The sequence below is a fragment of the Anser anser genome (genome assembly GCF_964211835.1).
Source record: "Anser anser genome assembly, chromosome: 6".
NCBI classification, from domain to species: Eukaryota; Metazoa; Chordata; class Aves; order Anseriformes; family Anatidae; genus Anser; species Anser anser.
In genome coordinates this window covers 34,030,076-34,056,312 of record NC_139726.1, presented here as the reverse complement: position 1 = coordinate 34,056,312, position 26,237 = coordinate 34,030,076, and the positions used below count along the sequence as shown (strand labels likewise).

The window sequence follows — 26,237 nt, the reverse complement described above, 5'->3', positions numbered from 1 at the left end:
AAAGGGCTGGAATGGAGGTGTGCTTCCCAGTGGTGTACTGGTTAAAGCTTGAGTGACTTGTGCTCAGGTGTAACCAGTGGAGGCTGTTGGAGACACACTTAGCGTGAATTTTCCTGTAACTTCCATTCCTTTGACAGCTTCAGCAAAGAGTATCTTGCAGCAAAGAATTGAAATATTCTGGACAAATATCAGATGTTCGCAGAGGCTTCGGCAGCCTTAGCGGATGTGAAATTTCTGACTCTTGACCTGGTGACTTGCTGCAGCAGGTGTAGGTTTCCCGCGTTTTCTTTGCATGCTGGTTTTTTAGATGTGATTTTATTTTTTTTTTGGCATGGCCTTATAGTTTTTGAGCAGTAAAGATGTTTGTGATTTATTAATAACTTTTTATGGTTCCCTTTCATTAAGAAGTGCAGTAACTATTTCTTTGTTCTTCAAAATCAGTCTCTCAGTAGGAAGGCGGAAGAAATTAAGTTGGGAGAGGGTTAGTAGTTGTCAAATGAAAACACAGGCTGATTTAGTGCTTTAAAAACTCCACACATGCAGTGGACAGACAATAAATCCTATAACAAAAGCCCATTCCTTTTCTGCTAATCTGTTGTTCCGCGACAGCTGTCAGGCAGAAGATTTACATTTGCAAGCAATGAGATGTTGAAGAAAGGTGTTGCCAGTTGTCCAAGTTTTGAGGTTTTCTTTGGTTTGCAGTGACTGGAAAGCAGTTAAAAATGATTAACGAGGGCAGTATGAAATAATGGGCAGTTTGCAAGTCGCAGGGCTGCTGTTAAATGAGGTGAAGGCCTGGCTGAACGCCCTCGAGCTGCCGGGTGTAGGTGTGGCAGCTGGGCTGGGGAGGAGAGCAGGGCTGGGAGGTCGGCGTGTGTCTTGGGGTGGCCGTGTCCTGCTGAGGTTGAATAGGGTGGGATGGGATGGCTGTTCCTTGTCCACCGGGTGATTCCAGGCTCGTAGCAGCAGCAGGAAAGTATGCGCATCCTAAGGAGACCGGAGAAAATAACGTGCCCAAAAGCCAGGAGGTATGAAGGTCGGCTCTGCCTGTTAGCATCCTCCAGTAGCTAAAATAAGATAATGTGAAGAAAAAAAAAAGTGCTGTCCTCCTAAAATGGCTTCTGCACGTTCTGCTTCTGTGGCTCCATGCTTGTGACTGCAGAGCAGAGCCAATAAGAGGCTCTGGAGGGCCTCTTCTGCTGCTCTTTCTGGGGTTGAGGAACTATCGTAGAGCGGAAATCATCATCTTCGTGTGGAGTTGGGAAGAAGTCGTCTGGGGGCAAGCAGTCATAGCGGGCCACCCTCCTGCTGGTTATTGCTAAGGTTTGTGTGGGATTGCAGGGGGTTTTGCTGTTACCTGGTGCTCTGCTGTATTTTCCGTCTCCTTGCAGGGTAGTGGGATGGGCCTGGCTGGTCACTTCCCCTCCATGTCAGCTGTGGTGAGGGATGTTATAAGGTGATTCTGTAAAGGCCTTCATGGTTTGCCCAGCCATATTCCTCAGGCCTGGAAGGGCTTGTGAGAATAGCTTTTTGGGGCAACACAGCCAGTTATTCTGGAGATGGTTGGCCTGATAGTGTGAGCGTTGGTTTGTGGCCGGTCGCTACTAGTCTTTTCCGCAGATGATGCAGGGTGTTTTTTTTTCTCCTAGGAAGTTCATCTAATCTGATCTTTTCTGTAGTGTTTTTTAAGTTGTAGGCTTTATCCTTTATGACTGAAGCAATGCTTTTTATTCCTACTGAGTTTTCATGACCATCTTTCCCCAAAAATATCGAAGTGAGCCAGTAAAATTAACATTCCCCTTGATTGTCTCTGTGCATGGCTTGATTGCTCAGAAACTGTCCCGTGCAAAACCAGAGGCAGACGTGAACATGCCTGACCTGCTTCAGCTGGCCCTTGGAGGTATGGTGGAAATTCCTTTGCCTGAGATGTGGCTCCTGAGAGGCGCTGCCCAGCATCCATCCTGCGCTGGTGCTGTCTGACCTGATGTGGGCTGCAGGGCCGCCTTCAAAGAGCACTGAAGGCTCAAGCTGGCCTAAATCTTCCACCAGCTACGTGCAGGGAATCAGCAGAGTTGAGAAGCAGCTCAGAACGCTGGGTGCTTGTTAATATTCATCCCTTAATGATTTATGAGGCTAAAATCCATAAACAAGTGACACTTTATATTTGCTACAAGTCTCATATCCTTGTTTAATACTGCTAGTGGACAGCTAGTGTCCAAAAGGGTGTTCAGTGACACTCTCAGCTGAATAAGGCCTTTCAGATGTGTCTGTCTGCATTAGGAATGAGTGCTCGCTCTAATTTTACAAGGGACCATTTCTTTTAAATATAACACCCTCCTTCCCAGCGCCCCCATAAGTGATACCGTCATCTCGTTCTCATTACAGCCCTCTTTCATCCCTTCGTCTCCTGTTGGCTGAAAATGCCTTTGTCTTCCAGCTCCTTCAATGATTAATGAGTCACTTGTATTCTTTTTGCCAATTGGTGCAGAGAGAACCTTGGAGCAAATGTGTGCCAGAGTTATTCCAGTTACTGTCTCCTCTTCTTTCCTTCTGCAGACTTTTTGAGGTGTTGTGCTCCTGGTTTTTCATTTCCAAGTTCAACATGATTGCCTGGGGCTTTTGCTCAAACATGAGAGGTCCCAAAGGCTGACTTTGGTTCTGAACCGTGCTAGAAAGAGGTGGGAGCCTTCTTGCAAGTGCTGGGAGCAGCTGCCTTCTTCACCCTCTGCTGTGGTGTTAACATGTGGGCAAACAGCTTCATCGGAGCCTGTCCCACCCCGGGGACCAGCTGGAAGCCCGGAGGTGGCAGGTCACCACCTCAGTAAGCTCCTTGCTCGCAGACCCAAAGGTAACCTCCCGGGGCACTGCGGAGAGATTCGGGTTCTGGGGAAGGCAGCTGGAGGATGGGAGGAAGGCACAATAAGACACACCGGTCCTGTGGCCAGGTGGGTTTTGCTGGGGGCCGTACAGACTCCAGCCTACCCATGGGATGGGTTGCAGAGTTAAGGAAAGCAGGCATGTGTCAGGCAGGACAGCAGGACCCTCCTTCTCTCCAGGGAGGATGCCAGCACGTCTGGGCCATGTCCCTGCCGCTCTCTGTATAAAAATAAGTACATCGTTTGATCTTCCTCAGTACCACTTGTGTTTTCTCTAGTACTTCACCAAAAAATCGTCTTTGCTTTTAGTTAGGTGAGTGAATTCTTCTTTTACACCCCTCCATCCCAGCTGACCTGGGATGAAATTGCTCACTTTATCTTCACAACTTAGACTTTGGAAGATTTTTACTGCTTTTCTGTGCTTTACAGAAAGCAACGTAGCAATGTGGAAACCTGTGTTTTACAAGGAAAGATCAGAAGAATGTTTTCCCAAGCTCTCCATCTTGCTGGTGTCTGGACTCTCCCTAGTTTGCCAATATCTTTCTTACTGTGCAAAACCCAAGTTTTGGCAATTCTCCAGCTGAGACATCACCACCGACAAAGAAAAAGGAATAATTATTCCAGTGTTTTAGGGACAGCGTCCCCATTAAGATAAATAGAACTGTGATTTGTCTTTTTTTGCCTGCAGAAAGCCTTTTCCTGCCAAGCTACTGCCTAGCTACTTGCTCTCTATTTGTCTGGTTGTGTCTGAGGCCTCGGCTCTCAGTGCACTGTGCAGTCTTTTCTGTTCTGATTTCCTGCTCCCAGATTCAGGAGGTGCTCTGTAGTTGCTGCGATCACCTTGGCTTTTGAGTGTGCTTTCCTACGTGTGAAAAGCTCAGCCCAGCTTGGGGTCAAAACCAAATTTTAGAAATGCAAACTAGGGAGAAAAAGAGATCAGTTTGCTGGGATTTGTTATTGACAACCTTAGCTGCCCGCAGGAATTTTTCAGTTCTCCTTCTGTCCTGTAGGTGCTTAGAAATTGCTTCTTTGGGTATTTCTGCCTAAATGTTTGCAGAGATGAGACTGGTTTGGAATTTCCCACAGCTTCCTTTTAAGAGAGGGTGCGGTGTTTGGTCTTCTATAGCATCATCTCTGAAACCTTAAATGCTCTTCTGGAGTCAGGAAGGACTCATAGAATGTTTTGCACTCTGGCTAGCTTGTTTTGAGTGTTTTGTATGCTGCTCTTTCCCATTCTGACCCAAGGTTTTGCTTCTTTTTAAAATTAATTGCATACAGTGTTTGCTCACAGTTGATTTTATTTGTGAAAATTGAGGCAAATGTTGAGTATGTTGCATCCTACTCTACTCTGCATCATCTTTGCGGTGCCTCTCTGCTGAACCATGACTTGCCCGGTTTGCTTTTGAGATCGCATTGCATCTTTTTGGTTGCCTTTTATGTTTCGTACTAATTCTAATTCATTTTGTTCCTTAGCTTTTCTGACCGTGTTCCTGTGCTTTTGCTGTCCCTAAGTTACATGGCTTTTGTCTCTGCTTTTGTGTATGATTTTGTTTGATATTCAGGCTCTTAAAAAGCTTAGTGCGGTTGTATTGGTCTCTGAGTATTCTTTTTAAGTGCAGATGCAGTTTTCTGTAAAACAGTGTCTGGGTGGCTTTTGGTAGCAAGAGTTCCCCTGGAGGTGGTTGGAACAGCGTGAGAAGCTCCCCAGCTTACAGCAGCGCTGCCGTCTGAGCCTGTCATCTAACGTGCCACTGATAAAGCACCTCTCCCTCTAAAGAAGGTCACATCCCTCGAGGTCCGTTCCAAGATCCTTCCTTTCTCCAAAATTCCATCTTGCCAAATGACTTTCTCATCTTCCAGCTTGCTCTGATGAGCCAGGTTTGACCATAATCACCTTCCAGCTCCCCAAATCTCCCCACCGATGGCCATGGGATGTGGCAGCCTTCGCTCCGTACCCCAAGCTCCTGGGCAGCTTGGTGGAGCGCTGTGAAACGGAGCGCTCTACCTGCCAGAGATGGGGAAGCAATTCTCGTGCACGGAGAGCTTCAAAATCACCTTGCACAGTGCTGTGAGGCCAGGCTAAACCTACGTGTGAGCTACCCACTCCGTCTGCAGTCATTAGACAGGGTTTAGCCTTGGTGTAGCAACTGCTGTGGGCTCGGTGGAGCTGTAGCTGATTTGATGTGTGTAAGCAAAAGGGGGATCAGGATCATTACGCTAACCACGGGAAATGGGCTTTTATGGTGATGAGAACAAGAATCAATCACAAGTAGCTAATGAATTAGCTGGCAGTGTCTGCGATGTTCATTTCACAGTAAATGCAACAGTCAAAATCCATTAAGAAGCCCTTGCAAAGGGGTCCTCTGCGAAGAGGGTGTCTGCAACGTGCAGTGCACACGCTGCCCTCACCTTGCCTCCATCTGAGGCACGGGAGTGTGCACAAAGAACAAGTTCTGCTCCAGATGTGTGGGAGTCAGGGAAGGGCCTCAGGTTTTTTTAGCAGGGTTTTGTCTTAGGGGTCACCGTGGCTATTGATTATGGTTGTTTTTTACTGGAAACCTGCGGTCTGCAAAGGGCAGCTGTTGGAGAGGCTCGCCTCCACGCAGAGCACCCAGGTGCCCGTGCAAGGAGGTTGTAAGCGGTTGCAGCAGCGTGGCACGGTGTCACACCAGCGTCCAGGTGGGTCAGCACCTTCCTCACAAGGCAGCTTTTGCCACCTCTCCTCTTCAGCGAGCGCGCTGCAGCTCCTGCTCCGCGTGGCTGGTAGCTCTCGCACGGGTTTCTGCCTGGCTGCCCTCGTTACATAAAGAGCCGCTAAGGGAGAAGCTGCTCAAACCCGCTCTGCTGCACGCTGCTACGTGGTGCTGCCATCCCTTTCGCCTGGCTCCCGGGCCTCGCTGTCGAGGAAAAGCGGTGAGTGAGTAGAGCTAACCAGTTCTTTCAAGTTGCTGAAATGAATCCGTGGCATGGGGGAAAATAACTAGCTGGCTGATGTTAGGAAGACTGCGTTTAGCTGCTTAGAAAGGTATCTCTGAAGACAGGGGGATCTTGAAGTTGCTTTGTTAGCACTGCAGAAATGAAGAATCAAGTGCTTTTTCCCTGAAGGGGCTCATGGATACAGGCCCATTTCAGGAAAACCTCCATTTGTGGTACTGCGTTTCACTACGTGCCAGCATCCCACGGAATTGAACTGAACTTAAGCGTTTGCTTACACATTCTCCTAAATATAAATGGAATCAAAATGCTGTCTAAACCCCCCGCGATTAGGCAAAACAGATAAACTCATGTGTTTTACATTGCAGTTATTGCTTTAACATATTTAAGGCTGTGCCAGCTCAGAGGTTATATTTTAATTGCATGTCATGCAAAATCTGATTCAACAAATGAATCATGGATTTAAAACATTTTATTTATAAATTTAATGCAGAATAATAACCAGAGCTTTTGTGATGAGGTATGACATGACAGTTAATTGAAAACCATTAGGCTACATGGTGAAATGAAGTACAGATTGACATTTGAACAAATTCTGTCACAGTAGCTGTGATATTTCACTGTAAGCAAGTTTTTGTCTTGATTCATCACCCCACTGGTAGGCCAGGAGAGAGAGGTGAAGAGAAGAAACTGTAGGGTCTGCATCTGCAGTATTTCCGTAGCCAGAAATCCCCTCAGGAGTGCAGAGAAGTGCTTGGTGAGTGCCTGAGATCCACACTCGCTGAGCATCATTGAAATTGAAAATGAAATTTTGGGTTGATCCAGGCTCCCTTGGGGCTGTACCAGGACAGGACTGTGCCACCAAAGCCCTGTGGCCTAGGGGCAGGGCAAGGCTGGGACTGATGGGGCCAGCACAGAGATGTGCGTGGGATCGCCTCTTGTTCTGGGTGCAGCAGGGAAACTGACCATAGTTCTCAGCATTAACTGCTGACTTCTTGGGATCCTACAGCTTTAGGAGCCTGCTTTAAGCGTCTCTGAATCAGGCTACCTGTGCAAACAGCCAGGTAACGAGGGGGGGGGGGGGGGGGGATTTGAGAACTGGACTTCCAAAAAACAGTTTGGTTAGCTCATAGAAGTGAAGGCAACACCACCAGCATTGCTCTTAACCCTGGCAGTTCACCTTTGCCTTTTCAGACACCCCAACCCTCGCCTTGACTCAGCTCGGTGCTGTTTGTGAGGGTTGATTAATGATCACTTCTGTTTTGACTGCAGCGTGCGCCAGCGCTGCTCTCATAAGAGCAAATACTTTTCCAAGAAAATCTGCTTTCCCTCGCTTCCTGTCTTGCTGCGGCTGCAACGCTGCAGCTCCTGCGTTGTGGTAATGCAGAGCTGTGCCACGTATCCCCAGGTGGGTTATGGAATTAAAGGCAAAAATATGAAAAAGAACAAACTCACCTCTTTCACCTACATGTTTATAACAGCAGCAACTCTGTTGAAGATGTTATCTACCTACAGCAGCTCAGGACTGTGTGATCGAGCTTGGTGTTGGCTCCTGTTGTGTTTGAAGCTCCTAATGCAGCGCGTACGGAGCAGTTCCCTACTGCTGCCTCCAGAGAGGCTGTGCACGTGTGCATGCACAGTTCGGGGACCTGGTTTTGTTCAAAGCTGAGACATGCTTCAGTGGCATTGGTTTGTGTAGCAGTGCTGGTGCAGCAGACTATTTCTGATAGTGCAGGTGCCAGGAATTGACTGGAAATTGAAATCATCTTCCAGGGGTAGTGGGGAAATTTCTGGGCCCAGTGTGTTTGGGACCTTCGGGGCTGTGCTACAAGGGTGCATCAGATGAGCTTACAAAGAGCAGCGGGCTGACTGAGCAGAGAGGCTGAGCGCTGAGCACTTTGTCTCCCCGTGCTGTACCAGGCAGAGCTGCTGCTTTGTTAGGGGGTGGCCATACACAAGTTGGCAGCAACTATACCACATCTTTGTACAAGGTTTGGGGGCTAGCAAGCAGCTGTCACGAATTGTGGTTTCTTACTCCTTTGCTGTCGTCAATCTCTTAGCTGGAAACCAAGGAATTTCTAAGAAAATCCAGGGACATGTTTATCTGGCAGCTTCAAAGGGTTCTGAGCAGCACTGGACCTTCTGAAAAGCAGGCCTGCAAGGACTTGACAGCCCCCATCTTTCAGCGTGATCTCAGTGACACGCTAGCACAGAGCGACATGGAAATGAGGTCCCTTTCTAGGTATTCCTCCAATCTATTATTTACTTGAGGAGTCAGCTTGGCTTCACAAAGGAGCTCGTGCCTGAAAATACTGCCTGGCAGTTTTAAAACAGCGCTGCACAGGTGGGGAGCTTGGCTGTTTGAGGGGGGAAAAAACCTAATGAGGAGACTAAAACCAAAGCCAGCCCCCCCTGCGTCCTGAAACTTCCTACCCTGCTGGAAATCCTCTGCACCTTGCTAACCAGAGGAGCTGCAAGCTCAGCCTGCAGCTTCAGCTAACTCCTCCCCAGCCTGCAGCGCTCCTAGCAGTAACCATAGCGATGCAGGCACTGGCTCCAGCCCCAGCATCCCCACCGTGGAGACCCGGTGAAGGAGCCGGTGTGCCATGCTGCGTGTGCCTTGCCACCATGAATGGGTGTCCTCCCTTCTGCTTATTTCCTCCTCGAGGGAGCAAAGGGAAGAAAAGCAAGGTTCTCCCTCAAACTGCTGATGAAACGGGGTGCTCTGGCGTTCCTCACTGCCGCAGAAGAAGAGGCAATAAGTGTGGAAAAGCACCTGCCTCCTCTCCAGCAGGCAGCCGTCCCCAAGACTGTCGTAAGTGCTAAGACAATGAAGGATAAAAAGAAAATGCCTTGTTCCAGGGCTATTTTTACCCGAGTGGTGCAATTTCTGTTCAGCAGGCTTATTCCTCTTCATCTACATCACCGATCATATTAGCTGCTATTTCGGGCGTTGCATAAAATGTTCACCCAACCTCTGGTGGAAAAAAGCAGGAGCCACTCCCCGAGTCCTTTGTTCAAGGCTGGCTGCACCATTTCGGCAGGGCCTTGGGTGGAAAGGGCTGAGGTGGATGTCTGGAGAGGGTCTGCCAGCTGAGCTTGGCCACAGAGGTGGTGTGACCTTGGGCAAGCTGTAGCCCCGTAATTGCTCTTTTTCCATCATCCTTAAAATGAGAATGTTGCCACTACACACACACACCCTGTGTTTTGGCTTTTTTAAGTAAAAAGTGGTAACAGAAATGGTCTCCTCTTTTCCCAGCACCTTGCACAGTGTGACCCAGGATGCCAGTGGGTTTTCTGAGCACTCCCACAGCATGGTAACAAAGCTGAGTGCCCTGTCCTACATCAATCCCACACGAATGTCAGCATTGAAGAGAAAAACCCGCCTGAACGTGCAGGATCTTTCAGAGTTTAGACCAGGCTTCAGTTGGTCTCACCAGCACCTCTGCTGGGAGTGGCAATGTCTGTGTTATTCTTTGAGAGGTGGCAGGGTGAAGAAAATGCATGCCGAGTGGCCCCGGGTTCATAATTGAAGCACTTGCAGTCCCTTGGTGTGTCAACATACTAATGTTCGTGGGTTTTTTACTCACAGGTTTCCTGGTTCAGCATGATGGGCACAAGAGTTTTGTGGGCTGAGTGTGCTTTGTGGCTGCCTCTGCCTTCCTGGCTGGGCCAGGAGGTCCTGGGGCCAAGTCCCAGGCAGGGCTGTGTCCCCTGAGCCCCAGCACGGGCAGAGCGGTGCCGGTCTGGGGGGCTGGTGGGAGAGCCGTGGGCTCTGGGGTGCAGGGCCCAGCCTGCCAATATGCGTCAGCCCCTTGTGAGCCATGCCAGGAACATCTGAGAGCCATTTCAGGATGGTTTTGGGGATCTGTTGTAAGCCCTGCACCCTCCCAGCCCCGTGGTGGTGTTTCGGGACTTCCTGGACATGCTGGAGGAAGAGTGGCCGGAGGAGAGGAGCCGTGGAGGTGCGGGGGGCTGGCGGCACGGCTGCGAGCAAGCACCCGCTGTTACCAACTGCTGGTGGAGCTGAGGGGGGCGAGGGCAGGAGGAGAGTTTCCTTGGTTTCTGCAGAGGATGAGCTCTGCAGTGGGAGGCTTGGCAGCAGCAGGCACCCCTTCCGATGAGTCACAGGAGGCTTTCTCAGAGGGAAGGTCCAAGAACTGCGCTAGTGCTGCTCTCACTCGCTCCTTCCTTTCCTTCTGGAGGCCTTTTTGCTGCCACGCGGTACCCACTCCACCATCATCCTTGGCCCGTACAGGCTGGCTTTGGGGGCTTCCTTCCTCCTTTCCTCCTGCTCGGGTGATTTAGGGAGTGGGAGGCAGCGGGCAGGGCAGGGCGGGTGCTGCTAAGGCACTGGGACCTGTTTGCAGGGATGAAGGTGGAACTTCTTGCTGATGTGGAGCTTGATGGGTGTGTGAAATGTCGTCTTCTCGTGGCTGTGAGGGAAGGCAGGAGGAACTGATTCCCTCACGAGGTTCTCGTGGCTGCTCTGTTGCTCCAAGCCTCTGTGTGCCTACCCTGATATTTCATTCCAGAATCACAAAACTCAAAACCGCCAAAAAGCATTCATCTTTCACCTCATGCCTTCATCCTCCTCTGCCCCTCCCCAGCCGTGCCGTGCCCCCTCCCGGAGCACGGGGCCGCTTCTCAGCTCCCGGCTTCCTCGTCCTGCCAGGGCTGGGGCTCTTTTGGGGCAGCCGTGAGGCATGTAGGCAAGGCTGGGCAGCATCAGTCCTGAGGGGTCCCCACTCCTCCTGGCAGCACTTCTCGGTTTTCCTCATTTTTATTTCCCATCGGTGTGAATAAGCAGATGCAAGGCTCCGACAGCAGCGTAAAGGAGCTGCCCGCGACACGTGAACACGAGTGCTGGGTAGCAAACTAAAGGGGGAGAGCGCGCCGCCCTCCTAATCCGTAATGCAGAAAGCGCTAAATCCCTCCAGACCTCCTTTTGGGCGCGTACCGTCCGTAAAACCTGTGTAGGATTTGGATCGGCAGCGCAATGGAAACCGCGCGCGCCGCTGCCTGCGCGCCGGGCGTGCTCGCGTGTGCTTGGCAGCAGCACAAAAGGAGCCGGTTGATGAGATTCACGGGCTCAGAGGGCCGCTTCCTGGGGACACGCTTGGTCGGGGGCAATTAAAATGCCCGTCAGGCGCTGGAGACCGGCAAGCCCTTGACAAACCGCTTAGGCAGCCGCGAGGTGCGGCATCCTATTGTAAGTGGCTGATGGCGGAGCCGGCTGGTTTGTCATCGTTCTGGAAATTTCTGTGGCCAGTGAACTCCCTCTTCCTCTCCCACTCACCCTCTTTTCCTTTTCACCACTGCGGGGACTTCTTCTAATTTGCAGTTTTCCTTTTCCTGACGTACACATGGTAGATACAAGCTGGTGGCTTGCAGACTGCGTCTGTCTGGAGATAGGCAGCGAGCCGATGGATAACAGCACGCCAGGAGAGTGATTATGCAGCAGTTATTTAAGGATAGGCTTTGGGGGTATGGCAGCCTATGAGCCGGTAATGATTTTCTTTTAAAAATGTCAGCTTTGTTTGCTTTTTTGAGGATTTGCAAGAGTTGTTATACCTTTGTGCCGTAGCTTTTTGAATTTAGCCTGCTGTAGATTAAATTTTGTAATGGTGCCCACCGAATGAATTAAACTGCATAGGTAATAAACCTCTGTGGTTTTGCTTATTCATTTATTTGATGCATACGTAATATATTATAAGCACACACCTTCATGCACGTATACTGGGTATTATATGTATGCATCTTTGTATCGTGAAAAAAACTCTTTTCTTATAGCTGGAAACTGTTTTTCATCAAAAATTAAGCATTTTCACTTTTTTTTTCCCCCCACCTTTGGTGTATTTTAACAGATTCTCCAGCATATAGCCTTGGACCTGACGCACTGATTGGAATCGGCTCATTCACAGATCGCAAAGGTAGGGCACCTCTGGAGCTGAACGGGGGATTGAGTCTGATGCAGGGCGTGGGTTTCCTTTGTGGTTTGTATTTTTTGTGTGTGTGGGTTTTTTTAACAACAGTTATTCTTCGTTTGGTCAAACTGTGCTGTGTTGCAGCTTCGCATAGGTTTTCAGATTGCTTTGGCAGGCAGTCTGAAGTTATTTTCGATGTGCATGCATACGCTGCAGCTATGTAATTAGTCCTCCCAGCTGCAGCTAGCGGAGGGCGAACAGAAGCCCGCGTGCTCGCCGGTTGCCTTGGGTCGGAACGGGCAGGGTACAGAGCCCTCGCCTTTCCTACCCAACCTGGGGGCTTGCTCATATTGGTTTCAGCTTCCCTGGGGTCCTTGCAGGCTAGCATGAACAGGGTTAAACCCCCTGCCCTGTTCCAAGCAGGTACAATCCATCAGAGCAGCTGAAAGCAGAGGGCTGGCTTCATGCTGTCTGGCTCTCAGGGAGGAGGGAAACTTCTTTTAACCCGTTCACTGCTGCCTGCAAGCGCGGTGCTCAGCTCAGGGATTGATACACAGCGCCCCAGAAGCCGGGCAGGGCGGGGCTGGGAGGGCTTCCATCTGACGGCGTCCGGAGGCATCACCAGCACTTCAGAAATCATTTCTATCTACCAGAATAAAGCAAGCAGACTTTTTTTTTTTGACATTGTCATTGGTAGTTCCCAGGAGAAATTTATTATTCTCCTTCCCCCAATGCCCTTTGGCTTTGGTTGCTCTAACCCTTTAAGGCTGGAAGGGAAATGGGGGGATAAAGCCCTGCAGAATAGAACGCGTGAAGCAATTTTCTTTGGGTTGAACTGTCAGATGTGTCAAGTGATTAAGGAATATTGATCTCATTGAGTTGCAGCAGGGACTGTGCCTTTAGAGAAGAAAGGATTTTAAAAAAAACAACCAAGCAAGGCAGGACTGCAAACCTTCTTCGTTCACCTTGATGGAGAGAAGGAAAAGCAATGTTCATCTTCTATTAACTTTTCAGGTGCTAGTTCTCACCCAGTACCTTCCAAACCAGGCGTTACCGTGCGTTGTTCTGCTCAGGTGTCATACAGCTCAGCGTACTTCTTAGCTCTGCACTTAGACCTGAAGGCAGTAAGTGTGTTTGTAGGGCAGGAAACAAAATTTGTACGTGTCTCTAGTTTGCAGGAAAGGCGGTTACATTTCTAGTGTGGGTATCCCAGGAATAATGGTAACTCTGGGAGGAAGCCTGCTCTCATGACGTACCCCCTCTGGGTCCCAGAATGGGCAGCAACTGCAAGCCAGAACTTCAGCACAGGCAAAGCTGAGGGCCACTGCTAGCAGCAACAGATCCCCAAAATTTTATCAATCATCAATTTCATTGCAGTAAGAGCTTAGTGATATGTGGAGGACTTGATAATGTTAGGTCAGAGGTTGGACTGGGTGATCTTGGAGGTCTCTTCCAACCTAGACGATTCTGTGATTCTGTGAAGTTGCTGAGGCTGTGTTCTTTCTGGGGGGAAAGCATTACTGCATTTTTCAGGACATTTTCCTTCGTGGTCATCTTACGTGCCATTCTATTCCTTGTTTTTCTCTTCTACATGTCTTTCTGTTTTCTTGGCCTTTGCATTCTTTCTGTCTTTGGCAGAAGCCTTCTTGCCTAATAGGCTTTCCTGGCTAAATAAAATTATTCAAAAGAGTGCTTTACTAGTTAGTTTTCCTTAGTTGCTTTTCATACTGGTATTCCTCCTGGTATCAATTATCACTGGACTCATTGAAATAGAAAAACCTGAAGTAAATAGTGGATAAAATGCTTTAATTCTTGAAAAACCTGAAGTAAATAGTGGATAAAATGCTTTAATTCTTGAAAAATGTATTCAGTGATGTCTTTTTAGCGAAGAGCAGGTCCCTTCTCTTCCCCGTACTTTTAATTTCACTTCCATTATAGAAGGGCAGCCAGCCAAACTGCAGTCTCATTCTGATTTCATTAATGTTTTGCAAACTCTGTCTCAAGGACTAATGCTGCTTGCTGGGCTTGATGTCAAAATCCAAGGCTTTGCTGCAGCACTGGAGAAGGGAAGAGGAAGGATCTCTGACAAACAGAAGTGATGGCTTTGTTAGCAGACAAGCAGAACCGCCTAGTTTTTACAGTATCAGTGGATAACGAGTCAAAATTGTTGACAATGCGATCCCTTTGGGTGAATGGTTTTCGTCTCCTCTGGAAATGTTTCTTATCTCTTGTACGCAGCGTCTTATCAGACCTCTGCGGTCTCCAAAAAACAACAAAAAACAAAGGGTGTCAGCTATATGGTAATGAATCAGAGTTGGTGTGGAGATGGCTTTTTATTTTATTTTAAATAAGCAATAGAAATACGTTTCTTGCACCTCTGTTTTATCAGTCATTTTAACCTCCTCCCTTGATCTGAGCTTTTGAGATGCACATTACAAATCATTCCCTCTGGCTGCAGAGAGGAAAATGAGATGCTGTGCTGGCAAAATTTGAAATAATTTCAAATATCACTGTTTTCTTGAAGTAGAGGTAAGGGGCGCTTATTTTGCAAGAACAGAATTAATTGTAGATTGCCAGGGTTTAAAAACTCAGTGGCCACAGGGGTAGAAAAAGATGGCTTGGACTGTCACAAGGAAAACCTTTTATTAGCTGATACAGAAAGGCAGCAGAAGCCAGAGCTTGCGGTAGCGCTGAGGTGTGTTGGGTTACACTCTGTGGCTCAGGGCAGGCACCCAGAATGACGTGATGCTTGGCGCTCTCCTTCGTTGAAACAAACGACACGGTGACCAAATGCGCCAGAGGCGCTCAGAAGCGACACGCTGTTACTTCGTCCCCGCGGCTCTCGGGCAGGCAGCGGCACCAGGAGCGAGCCTGGGCCCCATGTTTGCCCGCGTCCCGGGATCGGCATCCAGTTTTAACCCCGCTCTCTAGGCAACCCTTCCTCGGCACGTGCGATGGAGGTAAGGAGGAGTTTGGCTGTACGGTGTTCCACGCAGGGGCTTCACGTCCCCAGTTTTCTCACTGGGGTTGGGGTTAGACCACCAGTGTTAATGCAGTCTTTTCTCATGAATACATGAACCAAGCAGTTTTTGGTTGGTTTTGTTTTTTGGTGCTGACCTTCCTGTTGATTTATGTCTTGTGCTTGATGATGAGTTCTCGGTGAAGATTTCCCTGCTATTTTACTGATTAGAAAGGCTGTCTCCTAGGTATTTTTTCGCTGGCAGATAAGGGTCCTATGTCATGGCTTTCCTTTCATTTGGGGCACCGAAGTGGGGTCCCTTGTAGCGTATGTGTCATCCACTTGGATGTCTGCTTTCATGTGACTTGAAGGAACGTAGTTGTTTGTGATTCTGCACCAAAACAGGCTGAAGTTAGCCAATGGGCTCAATTTATTAGCTGGGAAGAAGGAAATCCCCAGAAAACTTGTTTCTGTGGGTTAGCTGGAGCTAATAGTTCATGGTCCTAATGGAATTTGCTTTCATATGGGTTTTATCTTTCGTACCTCTCCTCCCACCGTATCTTCCATTACGTTTGCACCAGAGTATCCCAGTATTTCTGTGGCCCCTTGCTGCCCTCTGGGCAGGGCACAGTGTATGCTAAAGCTGCTCTGGGCTGCTGGCTGACATGTGCATGTACTGCCTGGATGGAAGAGGAGAGGCAGCAGGTAAGTGGTGAGCTTGTGTTGGTGTTTTCTCCATGTGAGGGAGGGGAGGGCTTGTTTCAGCTTTGTTTTTCACTTCTAGGACATTTCATGTCCTTTGCTCTCTGTCTGTGGTTAAATCTTAAGAATTAAGGACACTCAGACGTTCACAATGGCAGAAGTTTGGGTTAGTAACTGTAGGAAGGATACCCTGTGTAACCTGTCAAGAAAATTGTCAAAGCACAGAAATCCAGCAGAGGAGGAACTGTCCAGGAGCTCAGCTCACATGGCCCTGGTTGGAGGAAGAACTGATTAGGTGCAGGCCTGCAAGTTTGTGTGAAGGGCTACAGGCTGCCAGGCTCGTTTCGGAAGCTTGTGTCCTCAGCTCTTGGTTATTTTATTTGTCTGTATAAAGCAAAATACCAGTGCATTCCTCAATAGGGGTATATTCATCAACTTTTCAAAATAATTAAGATCTTTAGCTAGGGGAAGCTATGTATGTGCAAATTGTGGGTGTGGGACTTAGAATGGTGGCTTCTGTCTTGTTTGCAGTAGTGAAGGTGGTTTTGGTATTGATGTCATAGCAGGAACAGTAAAAAGGTTAGAAGCATTTAGTAAAATACTTGATTCCCCCCACCTTCACCCATCAGCTTAACTCTTCCTTCCTGTAGAGGTCTTTGCTGTATAAAATTGTTGTGGTCGTACAGATCTGTGGTGGCTTTTAGCGTGATGATGGTGGAGATGATCAATCAATTCATCTGTCCCACTTGATACAAAAGGTGTCTATTCTGTGATGGAGAATAAGCCAGCAGGCTGGAGCTGGAGAAGCCAGGAGGGACTGTGTTGCTGGCAGCATGGTAGAAAAAAAAAACAACACAAAAAACCTACATAGCAGCAATGCTGCTGACTCACACTTTGCAAGCCTGGAACATTCCCCCAAAGGCCAGAGATTGACTTCCTTTCCCTGGTCTGGTCAGAGGACAGTTCACTATATTATTTGCCACCGACTGAAGCCTCTAGATAGTTAGGCACTGCTGCATTTTCACTGACATTTTTTGGAGTGCATTAGCATGGAGCTTGCGAGAAATCATGGGCAATTTATTTTAATACATTGGGTGTCAGTCAGTGCTAAATCACAGAAGCTATTTACATTTGTTTTCTGAGTCATCCTGGTTCTTGCGATAAGGTGATTTTTCAGTGTGTGTGGTTAGTAAACTGGATTCACTTTTTCCTTTTCTTACTTTGCGTGTGTAAATGTTCTTAAAAATGCAAATGCATTCCTTAATTGGCTAAAAGAAGATGAGTCACACTGAAGAAAGTGTCTTTCTTTAGCCTTTTCATCATCAAGGGGGAGAGGTTCGGGAGTGCTAGAGATAGGGATGGCGAGCAGTGGGGGAGAGGTGGCAGGGCTGTGTATGTAAATGTCAGGGCAAAACTCCTGCTGTCGTCCAGTCCCCTCGGGAGCCGGTGTCTGCTGTTCCCCAGTCACATCCAGCCACGGGCCTGAGGGCACCCGAGCACTGTGCTGCTCCGCATCATAGAGTGTAGGACTGACAAACGTCATCATGTGGTGGAAACCTCAGACCTGAGACTGGCTGGGGAGAGCAAGGTATGTGTGGCAGCCCTGGGGACGTGTGTGTGGCACGTCTTCCCCTTCCCCATTCCAGTGTTTGGGTTGTGGTTGGAGCCCACAGGCGGTTGCGGAAGAAACCCGCAGCACGTCCCGGTGAAATGTTCCTCAACAAATCACCGACACCTTCGTGGACAGGACAGCACGGTCCGTCGCATATGCAGCACAGCAGAGAGGACATGGTGCGAAACCAGCGTCTGCTTTTGGTGCTCGGGAGGGCCCCTGGCTCTGTCCTGCAGCAGGGAGCTCTGCCACCTGCCCCGTGTGGCCTCGCAGCAGCGTTGGGCAGAGTGCCTCCGGTCCCGGCACACTGCTGGCAGCAACGCTCAGGCAATGCCTGCTGCTCTCCTGCAACTGTACTTTGCATCCTCAGTGAGCATCAGGAAGAATGCTAGTGTCTGATCGTTTCTGTGTTGGTCATTTCCAAGAGAAGGTGGCGTTGGAGTTAATTTGGAGTTCCGCGTGGCTAGAATCCTCTCTTGCCAGCGTGTTTTTTCCCTGCTATTTATTTCTTTTTTAGATATTTGAGGCAGACATCAAGGAGAAATTGGATAGCACAGGGCTGCAAGGATTTGGAGGTGGATCATGTTCTGCCTTAGGATGTTGTAGGCCTGGAGACCCTGCTGTCACGTCCGGGAACCGGCACTGCAGCACCTCGCTGTCAGCCCTGAGCACCCAGCGAGCAGCCCCGCTGCTAGCACCAGCTTGCTTTCGTTTCGTCTGAAAGCCAGGATATAAAACCCAGTGCGCAGTCACAGTCCACCTCAAGTGATCTCTCTGGGGTCAGAGCAGGGACAAAGCCAGTGGCATTTAATAATTCAGGACAGACCTACCTGCTTTGGGATGTCTGTCGTCACAGCAGCTGACCTGAAATCTGTTTAAGGGGGGATTTACTCGCATCAATCCCAAACCCTTCGCAGCGTTTCTTAGCGTCACTGCAGTGGCTCGGCTGTTTGCTTGCCTGTAGGGTCTTCCATATTGCCTTAATGCAGCGCAAACCAAGTTCATAAAGACTCGAGATGGCTGATAGCTGTGCTGATAACTGGATGTTACATCAGGGCATGGCTGCAGCTGGAGGTGTGCCAACAAGCCCGTGTGTCCGGGCCCCATCGCAGTGCTGCAGCGGGCTGTAACCCTGGGCAGCTGTGGTGGTGCTTGCCCAGGATTGGGATCTGCTGCCCAGCAAGAACACATGCCCAGCCCCATACGTTTCTTGTGGGGTCTGACTGTTGCTCTTGTGTGTTTCTAAAGAAATTTTAAAATTCTTTAAGAAATCAGAAGCGCAGTTCTTTATTTTGGAGGTAAGCACAATGTAGGTGAAAGTGCTGTATGGTGGGCTCCTTGCTCAGGACACTCCGTAGTGGGGTCAGCGCGCTGCTCCTGCACCCTGTGCTCTGCATCTCCACAAGGACAAGGCCGTGGTTGAGTGATCTTGAGCTTAGCAACACGGTAAGACTAAAGGAACATTAGATGCCAAAGAATGACTCAAGACCGCACTGATGGATTTTTTTTTTTCTTTCCTATAGTCATGTTAAAATAGAAGTTAGAGCAACAAATTGGGATGCTCAGAAATCTGATGTGTACAACTTTGTGATCTTTACTTGCTCCATAGCCCTCCACATAGAGCAAAGAGGCCTCAGTTTCTGGCAAACCCACCGGGATCCCCAGAGGTTCCGGCTCTCAGCCCTGGTGCCGTGGGCGCGCTGTCCCCAGCGGTGCCGTTGATGTCGCGCTGGGCAGGAGCTCGGCTCCTCCTTGGGTGTGTGCGCGATGCCTAGGAGGACTGAGTCCTTGGGAAGTTGCCACGAAGTACTCCTGCAATGCAACTAAGCACATGAATAATCATTAAACTAAGAACTGTCGCTATTATTTTTAGAGGTGGCGTTACATAATTAACAAGGAGAAGAGCAGTGTTTGTAACAGCAGCCGTGAGAAATGGACAGAGCTGCTTGCTGCAGCAACATTTCCTGCAAAATACAGGGAATGCCCTCGAGTATTTTAACGAATGTGCTTATTTCTTAGGTTTGTTGTTTGGTGTCCGTTAGTGAAAACGTCTTTCAGTGAATACTCATGAAAGCAATTATGAAAGGTAAAGTCTAGACTCACGTATAAAACTACTAAATGTAGTTTTACAATTGTATCATCTGCAAAAACCTTATACAGTTGTGTGCCTTACACACAAGGAGGAAACTTGAGCACTTCAGTGATAAATTATGGAACATGAGGGATGGAGACTGTGCTCCATGATACGAGTAACACGTCCATGTGTCTTGCAAACCAAGAATAACTCACTGAAAGAGTTTTGTGTTCTTGCCCTGTAACTCTGTCTCACCTTGGCTGTATTTTACAGATCTGCCAGTGCTTAAACCCAGCTTGGTGGGGCTTTTGGATTGTTTTCTTTTCCTCTATCATTCCACAGTCATCAGAGTCTCTCCCCAGCCAGCCCTGCTTTAAAGCAGTGCTCGGGTTCCCCGTACCAGCTGCTGTCCGAGGGCCTTGGAGGAGGCAGCAGCACCATCCTAAGCCAGCTCTGTTGTGCCATGCCTTGGCAGGCAGCGATGAAAGACAAGCAGGGAAAAGGGACTGTGCCAACAAGATGCATTTTGAGACCTTGGGCACATAATAGGGACAACCCAGTTCTGGTGTGGATGTGACTGTTCGTTGCAACCTGGCATGCCTGCCGGCACCAGCCCACGGTGATGCTGAAACTATTTCTGGGAAGGAAGTCAGGGGGAGGTGTCTGCAGCCAGCTGGGATGCTGTGGGTAGGCGCAGGGCAGGGTTTTGCCAAGCACAGCACCAGCACAGTGCTGTCCCTGTTCCCCAAGGGCAGCGTTTGCCCGTGGGTTAGAGGAGTCAGGGCCGACATGAAGTGGTCCTTGCTCCCGTGAGCAGGAGCACCAGCGGTTCAGTCAGGTTTCATCTTTTAAGCAAGGTTTAATCTGCGCAAACATAAGTATTTTGCAATGGATTCAGCTTTGCAAAATATTTGTAATTTTTCCTTGCAATATACCAGCCTCTAATTGAAAATGAAAAAAAAATAATAAAACAAACAAACAGTGAGACCTAGGGCAAAGGGGTACAGTCAAATCATTGCATTTGTGTCCATGTGTTCACTTGCATCTCTCGAGTGTTTGCATACGTTTACTGAAGCTCTCTCTTACATTATATTAGCCCTCGTAAGAACAGTTTGCCCCATGAAATGCCTTCAGGCAGTATCCAGGTGGGCAGGGGAGATGTCAAACTCTCCTCCATGCTGTCAGCGGAGGAGCGCTGGAGTTAGCAGCAGTTTTATGAGGGGCTATTGGGATAAAGTACTGTGGATAAACTGATTCCTGGAGCAAATCAGCTTCCTTCAGAAACCAAATACGAATTTAGCCTGTACATACGGGTATGTAATCATATAGAATAAAGAGAAGCAGGTATTAAATCTGTGATGTTAAGGGAAAAAAGGAATGTACCTTTCTTCACTTGCCTGAAATTTCACTCTGTTTTACAAACTCAGTCTTTGGGCTGTATTTTTTTGGGCAATCCCAAACCCAAATACAGGCTGGGCAGAGAATGGATTGAGAGCAACGCTGAGGCTAAGGACCTGGGGGTGCTGGTTGACGAGAAGCAAAACACAAGGCAGCAGTGTGTGCTTGCAGCCCAGAAAGCCAGCCGTGTCCTGGGCTGCACCGACACGGCGTGGGCAGCAGGGGAGGGAGGGCACTGTGCCCCTCTGCTCCGCTCTGATCAGACCCCACCCGGAGCCCTGCACCCAGCTCCGGCTTACAGCTTAACTTGAGGACTTACAACTGAGTGTTTACAAGAACTGAACCCTGAGCATTTCTGTTTCCCACCAAAGCTCCTTGCAGCGCTCACCGGAGGTGAGGAAGCAAAGCAGCACTCTGCTCAGGTGGAGGCCGCAGCGGTCAGCCCCTGCGAGGCACCCTGGCAGCCCTCTGCCTAAGCCCATGGGCTGGAGGAATCCCTAAAATAGCAAAAGCCCCTGCCTCGCCCTCTGTGTGAGGGAAGTGCTGTCAGACTCCGAGAGGCTCGCTGGGATGCTCTGTCCCACCACCCCGCTGCCTCCCCTCCAGCTTTTCCGCTCATCTCTGGCTGCTGACTTAGCTCGGCAGCGCTTTGGTTTCAGGGCGCTGCTGCCTGCAGCAGGAACTGGCGTTGGATCTGAAGCCCTGGGCTGCTTAGCGGAGTTGTCTTTCGCTGATCCATATTCAAAACTCACTGCAGCCTGCCCCCTGCAAGCACCCAGCTGCCAGCAGTTCTTTCTTGGTCCCTTTTCCCCATGCCTGCTGCTGGTTCTCTCCTGGCACAGAGGCTGGGCACTGCCTTTCTTCTGCAGCACTCCCATGCCTTCCCCGGAGCTGTGCTGCTTTGTCCCAGGCTCCTGCACTTGTGCTTGCGAGTCAGAGGCACAGCTTATCACTGCCGGGCAGGAGCATCTGTCCCAGCTTTGCTTCTTTCGTACTTGTCGGGGAGAATGGGTGAATTTGTAAACGATGGTGTGGGAGGAAAAACCGTGCCCCCTGCACCTGCTCCAGGTTAGAGGGCTCCACGCACCGAGAGCTGCGCTTTGAATGGCACGGCTAGAGCTGGGCTGGGCGTGGGGAGAGAGAGCTCTTGGCTGTTTAAATGGACTCGATGGCTATTGTGTGGCTGCCATCTGTCCTCTTCATGCAGCGTGACTTGGTTTTGTTGTTATCTTTACCCGAGTCTTACGAGCTCTCTAAACCACTGGCCAGTCTGCATTCATTGCTGGATAAAGGAGCCGCTGCTTTTCTTCACAGAAAATCATGTCCCTCTGTAATGCTGGTAAATCTGCCTTTCGCCCCCATGTTTTTGGCATGAGTGACTTACTGCACAAGAAATGGGGTTGATAGCAGGGACCTTACTGCAGCATTTGCCCTCCTGGTTAATCAGTGCTCTTTAATGGGGTGCTGTGCTCTGAACAGGAAGCAGGAGCTATATAAGCAATAGCCGTAGCATTAGGCAAAAAAGCTGAAATACATGTTATGATTTAATACAATAGCAGGGAAATCAAGGTTTTGAGAAGGCAAGGGCTGGACATGGAAGATGCTCCAGGGAACATGTTGCAAATTTCGCAAGCAGGAGTTGAGAGGGTTGAAGGAGCTCGAAGGGGGCTAACAGCACTAAAAGCACGAGGGTAAGTGTGCAGCATAGTGCCGAGACTGGTCTTTGTGCCTGTTGGCATCAAAGTCAGTCTGCTCACCTGCTGTCAAGAGATGGTAGTGATTCATAAGCCTGGCAGCAGTGAGCATGCTGAGGTTCTTTGTGCGTCTGGGCCGGGTCCAGCGCTGGTTACGTGCAGCAGCTGCCCAAGGTCTGCAGCAGCACATGCGTGTGGGAGCAGGCGGGCTGCAGCCGATGTTTCTGTGATGTGTTTTAGCCAGATGTTCTTAGCAGCGGTAACGGAGGCTCATTTACAGGGCTGTGGACACTGAAGCACCCAAGTGAAGTTCTTCCCGTTGACAAGCTGCCCAAGCCATGACCACTTCAGGGGGTGCAGGGAAGCAGGGGTGTTCTGGGAGGCTTCTGCGGGTGGTTGTGGTCCCCAGAGAGGTCAGCCAGCACGAGTTTGGAGCCCCCCCAGAAGGAAAAGATTATCTTCTGTTTTGGATTCTTGTTAAGCCCAGCTTTTAGTGTGGCTTTGGTGTTGTCAGACACAAGAACAAGCACCTTTATTCCCCCTGCACCAAGCACCCCCCTGCATCGTCGGCGTTCGGGACGGGAGGCGAAAGGACTGCGTGACAGCTGCAGGCTCACTTAAGCAAAAGTACGAAGCAACTAGGAAGCAGATAGGCTGTTGTGAAAGCAAATGTGAGGAATTGTAGCTGGCTAGGCACACTGAATAAAACAGTTTGAGAGTTGTGAAGCTGGTGTGGGGACACTCAGACACAACACGACTGCACGTATGAAAATGTATTCTTAGTTACGAAGCACTCTTCCCTGGTTGTGATTTTTAAGTTCAAAGCAACAAAATGTATCAGTACGTTTAGATGGCAAAAAATGGATTAAAGAAAACATATTCGGGTATAAAAGATGCTGGATGCCTGTGGAAATGGGCACTTGGGGTTTTGCTGTGCCTGCGCTGCGTTACCCTGGCTGCGGTTTGTCCAGCAGCAGTTGTGTGTTTGCTGACTCGTCTGGGTTGTCCTGCCTTTCTGGTTGTTCCCTCTTGTGGGGTTTCAGGTCTGGTTTTGTCTTTTTAGGCTTCAATCAGGTGTCTGGTGATTCTTCGCAAGCCCTGGTTTTCATCCTGCTTCCTTGGTATCAGCTGCAGTGTCTGTGAGGGGAGAAAGAGGAGGATGGGGATGAAGGAGCAATTCATGAAGTTTAAGCAGCTCACGTGATGGGGCAGCTCTGCAGTGCTTCATGGAAAGAGTGTTCTGGGATGCTCTTGCAGAAAATTGCTTGCATGAAGGCAGTTCTCTCCCAGATCTATTATTGATTGCTCTGCAACTTCGGACAAGTCATTTAATTCCCGGCCTCGCAGCTGACTGCATTACTTGGTTTCTTGCCTAAAAAATGTGAAAAAATGAAAAACCTTCCCATATCTGGATGCTGTGAGGTAGATACTGAAGACACATGTATTTATATAGTTATCTAAAGCCCGTGCGTGCCCTATATCGGCTTGAAGCTAGGGTGACCAGGTCAGTCCCTTGCTGAGATGGGACCTGGATCTCACAGAAGGGTCGCAGCCCTCCTGGGGGACAGGCAGGTTGCAGGCAGGGCTGTGCGAATGTGCTGTCGGTGGGCAAACACAAAGAGCTGGGAGATGGTGCTTTGTGGAGCAAGCAAAGCACTGCGGCCTGTAGTGTGGCACCTGCTGCTTGTGGCAATGCAGGGGCAAAGCTAAAGGAGAGGGTTTGGGGGATTTTAGGCGTGTGTGTGCACGTACCTAAAAATCCCGAAGTCTTGACATTCCTGTCCAGAAGCATGACCCCAGTGTGACTATGCTGGGATGTTTGCTGTAATGCTGTGAGTGGCTTTCCCTAAGTGGTTATGGACAAATGTGCGTTTTCTTTTCTTTATTATGGTCTTAAACTCTGAAGTTAGCTTCATTCAGGACCGTGTCCCTCCTCTTCTTTTCAGTCTGTCTCTTAGGTGCTTAAAGGTCCTGATGTCGCATGGTGCCTCGTTTGGTAATAGCACTCTGCAAAGAGTGCTCTCAGAGAGATGTGCAGGGAGAGCTCTCACTGCTGAGGAGAGGGGCAGGGGCTGGGGCTGACGTACTCAGGGACAAATGCTCGGCCCCTACAATAGCCTCTGTGCACGAGTCTCTTCCAGTGGCAGCCATCCTTGTGCTTGGCATCGCCTTGTGAGGGATTTCTTGCCTCCCCGAGCCCCCTTTCACTGCTAAGGGAAGGTAAGGCACCCCACCTGCACGCCAGGGAGCAAGGTGCAGGGCACGGCAGCTTGCACACCGTGCAGAGCCACTTACGCCAGGTGGAGCTACAACGGTGTGACCTGCCTGGCTCAGGTTAGCGCTTCACCTCCGCTGCAGTCAGTCTGGTTCTGAAAAAAGTTGTAAACATGCGGTTTTTAGCAGGTGACCTGTGAGATAAAGATGGGGAAACTTAATTGAAATTGTCACTGCGGAGCCTCTTGCCAGAGGCTATCGTTATGCTGAAAAGTGACATTAATGAATTTGGCAGAATGGGACAAATTATTGTTAAATATTAACTACTGACATTCACCTTGTAGTTATTCACTCATGTTGAGCTGCTAGAGCTTTGGCTTGCTTTGGTTCCCACATTGCCCTTTCTTCTACGATGCTTATGGCTGCTAGCAATACACTTCTAATGCAGCCCTTAAACCTGAAAAGCCCTAAGCCATGTCCCGGTTTTGCTGATGGTGTCTGTTTCTTGGTTGATCTTTAGTAAATTGGTGTAATGACATCCCATACGTTGTCGGTCAAGGTGTAGTTGTGGTATGAATGTGGAGGTGTTCAGATATATGCTGTGTTTATACCAGTGGAGATGTTTTAATTCCCATCTACATGGCTTTAATTTATATGTAACGTTCAGTATTTGTGGTGACCGTAACAGGCAGTCATTGTGATGGACTTAGCTGAACATTTAAAGGTGAGGACGGTGTGGGACAAATATCGAAAAGGCTGTCGGAGTTCGATTTCTTCAGGGTGGTTTAATAACAGCACGCGCGGCTGTGTGGGCACAACCTTAAAAATTAAACTCACGTTGAAATGCTTTCATTTCCATATTCAAACAGATTTGTGTGGTTTTATTGACTGGTTGCAAACAGCACATTAAAGCATATGCCATCAAAATTAGGGCAGTGTTTCCTACAGCGTAGTTCTTTACTGCATGTTATTTACTCTTTCTGTCTACGGAAATCCCAGTGGCAGAAGTCCCTACATATGTTCTCCATAAACCCACCGAGGATGTGTATTTCATACAGAATGGGGCTCATTAACAATGTGAACACGGAGCAGACTTGGGAGATGGCTTTTAGCTTCCTTGTACACATTTCAGGATTTCAGATCACGTAAGAAATGATTGGTCCCCATCTGGGCACCTTTGCAGCTGGTGGAGCGTGGTGGAAGTTGGATGCAAGAAAAATTATTTTCTGTTGGTTGTTTTTGTTAATAATCAGCAGTAAAACAACTTTCAGTGGGTGAGCTTTTTGGCTCAGTTATAATCAATAAACTCTTTCCTTTGGGATGGGCTTGGATGGGTAAAAAGGTAATGAACACGTGGTGCTCAGCAGGGCTGTCCTGGGGCTGGGACTGGATTCCCTTCTCAGTGCAGATGATAAAAGAGCTTCTGCAAGACCTTTCTGTGGGCAGCAAGATTAGGGTGGATTATTTTAACCATCACCTAATTTAACCGCTACCTAATTTTTCTTAGGAATAAGATAGAAGTAAGTAATTCACAACGCAGTTTATCGAGAAGACCACGTCCTCTCTTCCAGCCTCTTGAGCACCCATTGGTCTCTCGGCATGGGAAGAGCCACGTGCAGTAGTGTTCGTTCATCGACTGTTAATCAACAGCTGAAGATGGCTGGAGCAAATCTATCACAAGTACACACACATACAAAGAATCACTTTGAATTTAGTAGTAATATTTTCTTGCTTTAAGCAGTTACCTTTACACCAGGTGTGTGCTCAGTCTTTACGTCAGCATCTCTTTGGTTCGGTTTCCCTGGAGTGCTGTTTGCGCCGATGGACGAAATCCTCTCCCCCCGTTG

General features: G+C 49.0%; 1 protein-coding gene across 41 annotated transcripts in view; it reads left to right on the top strand.

Moving 5' to 3' along the window:
* The window catches only part of MAP2 (microtubule associated protein 2), a 197,917-nt gene that overhangs the window by 70,095 nt on the left and 101,585 nt on the right, over nt 1–26,237 (top strand). For 23 of the 41 annotated variants that reach the window (XM_083842122.1, XM_083842114.1, XM_083842108.1 and 20 more), the window contains one exon: nt 11,678–11,743. Coding sequence is in view for 1 of the 41 variants with exons in the window: in XM_083842147.1 (XP_083698273.1) it covers nt 11,678–11,743 (66 nt within the window). In the remaining 40 variants the exon portion in view is untranslated. Of the gene's footprint in view, nt 1–10,160; nt 11,023–11,091; nt 11,318–11,677; nt 11,744–13,786; nt 14,698–26,237 lie in introns of those variants that run through there. The other 18 variants (XM_083842145.1, XM_083842118.1, XM_083842117.1 and 15 more) reach the window with 15 other exon arrangements.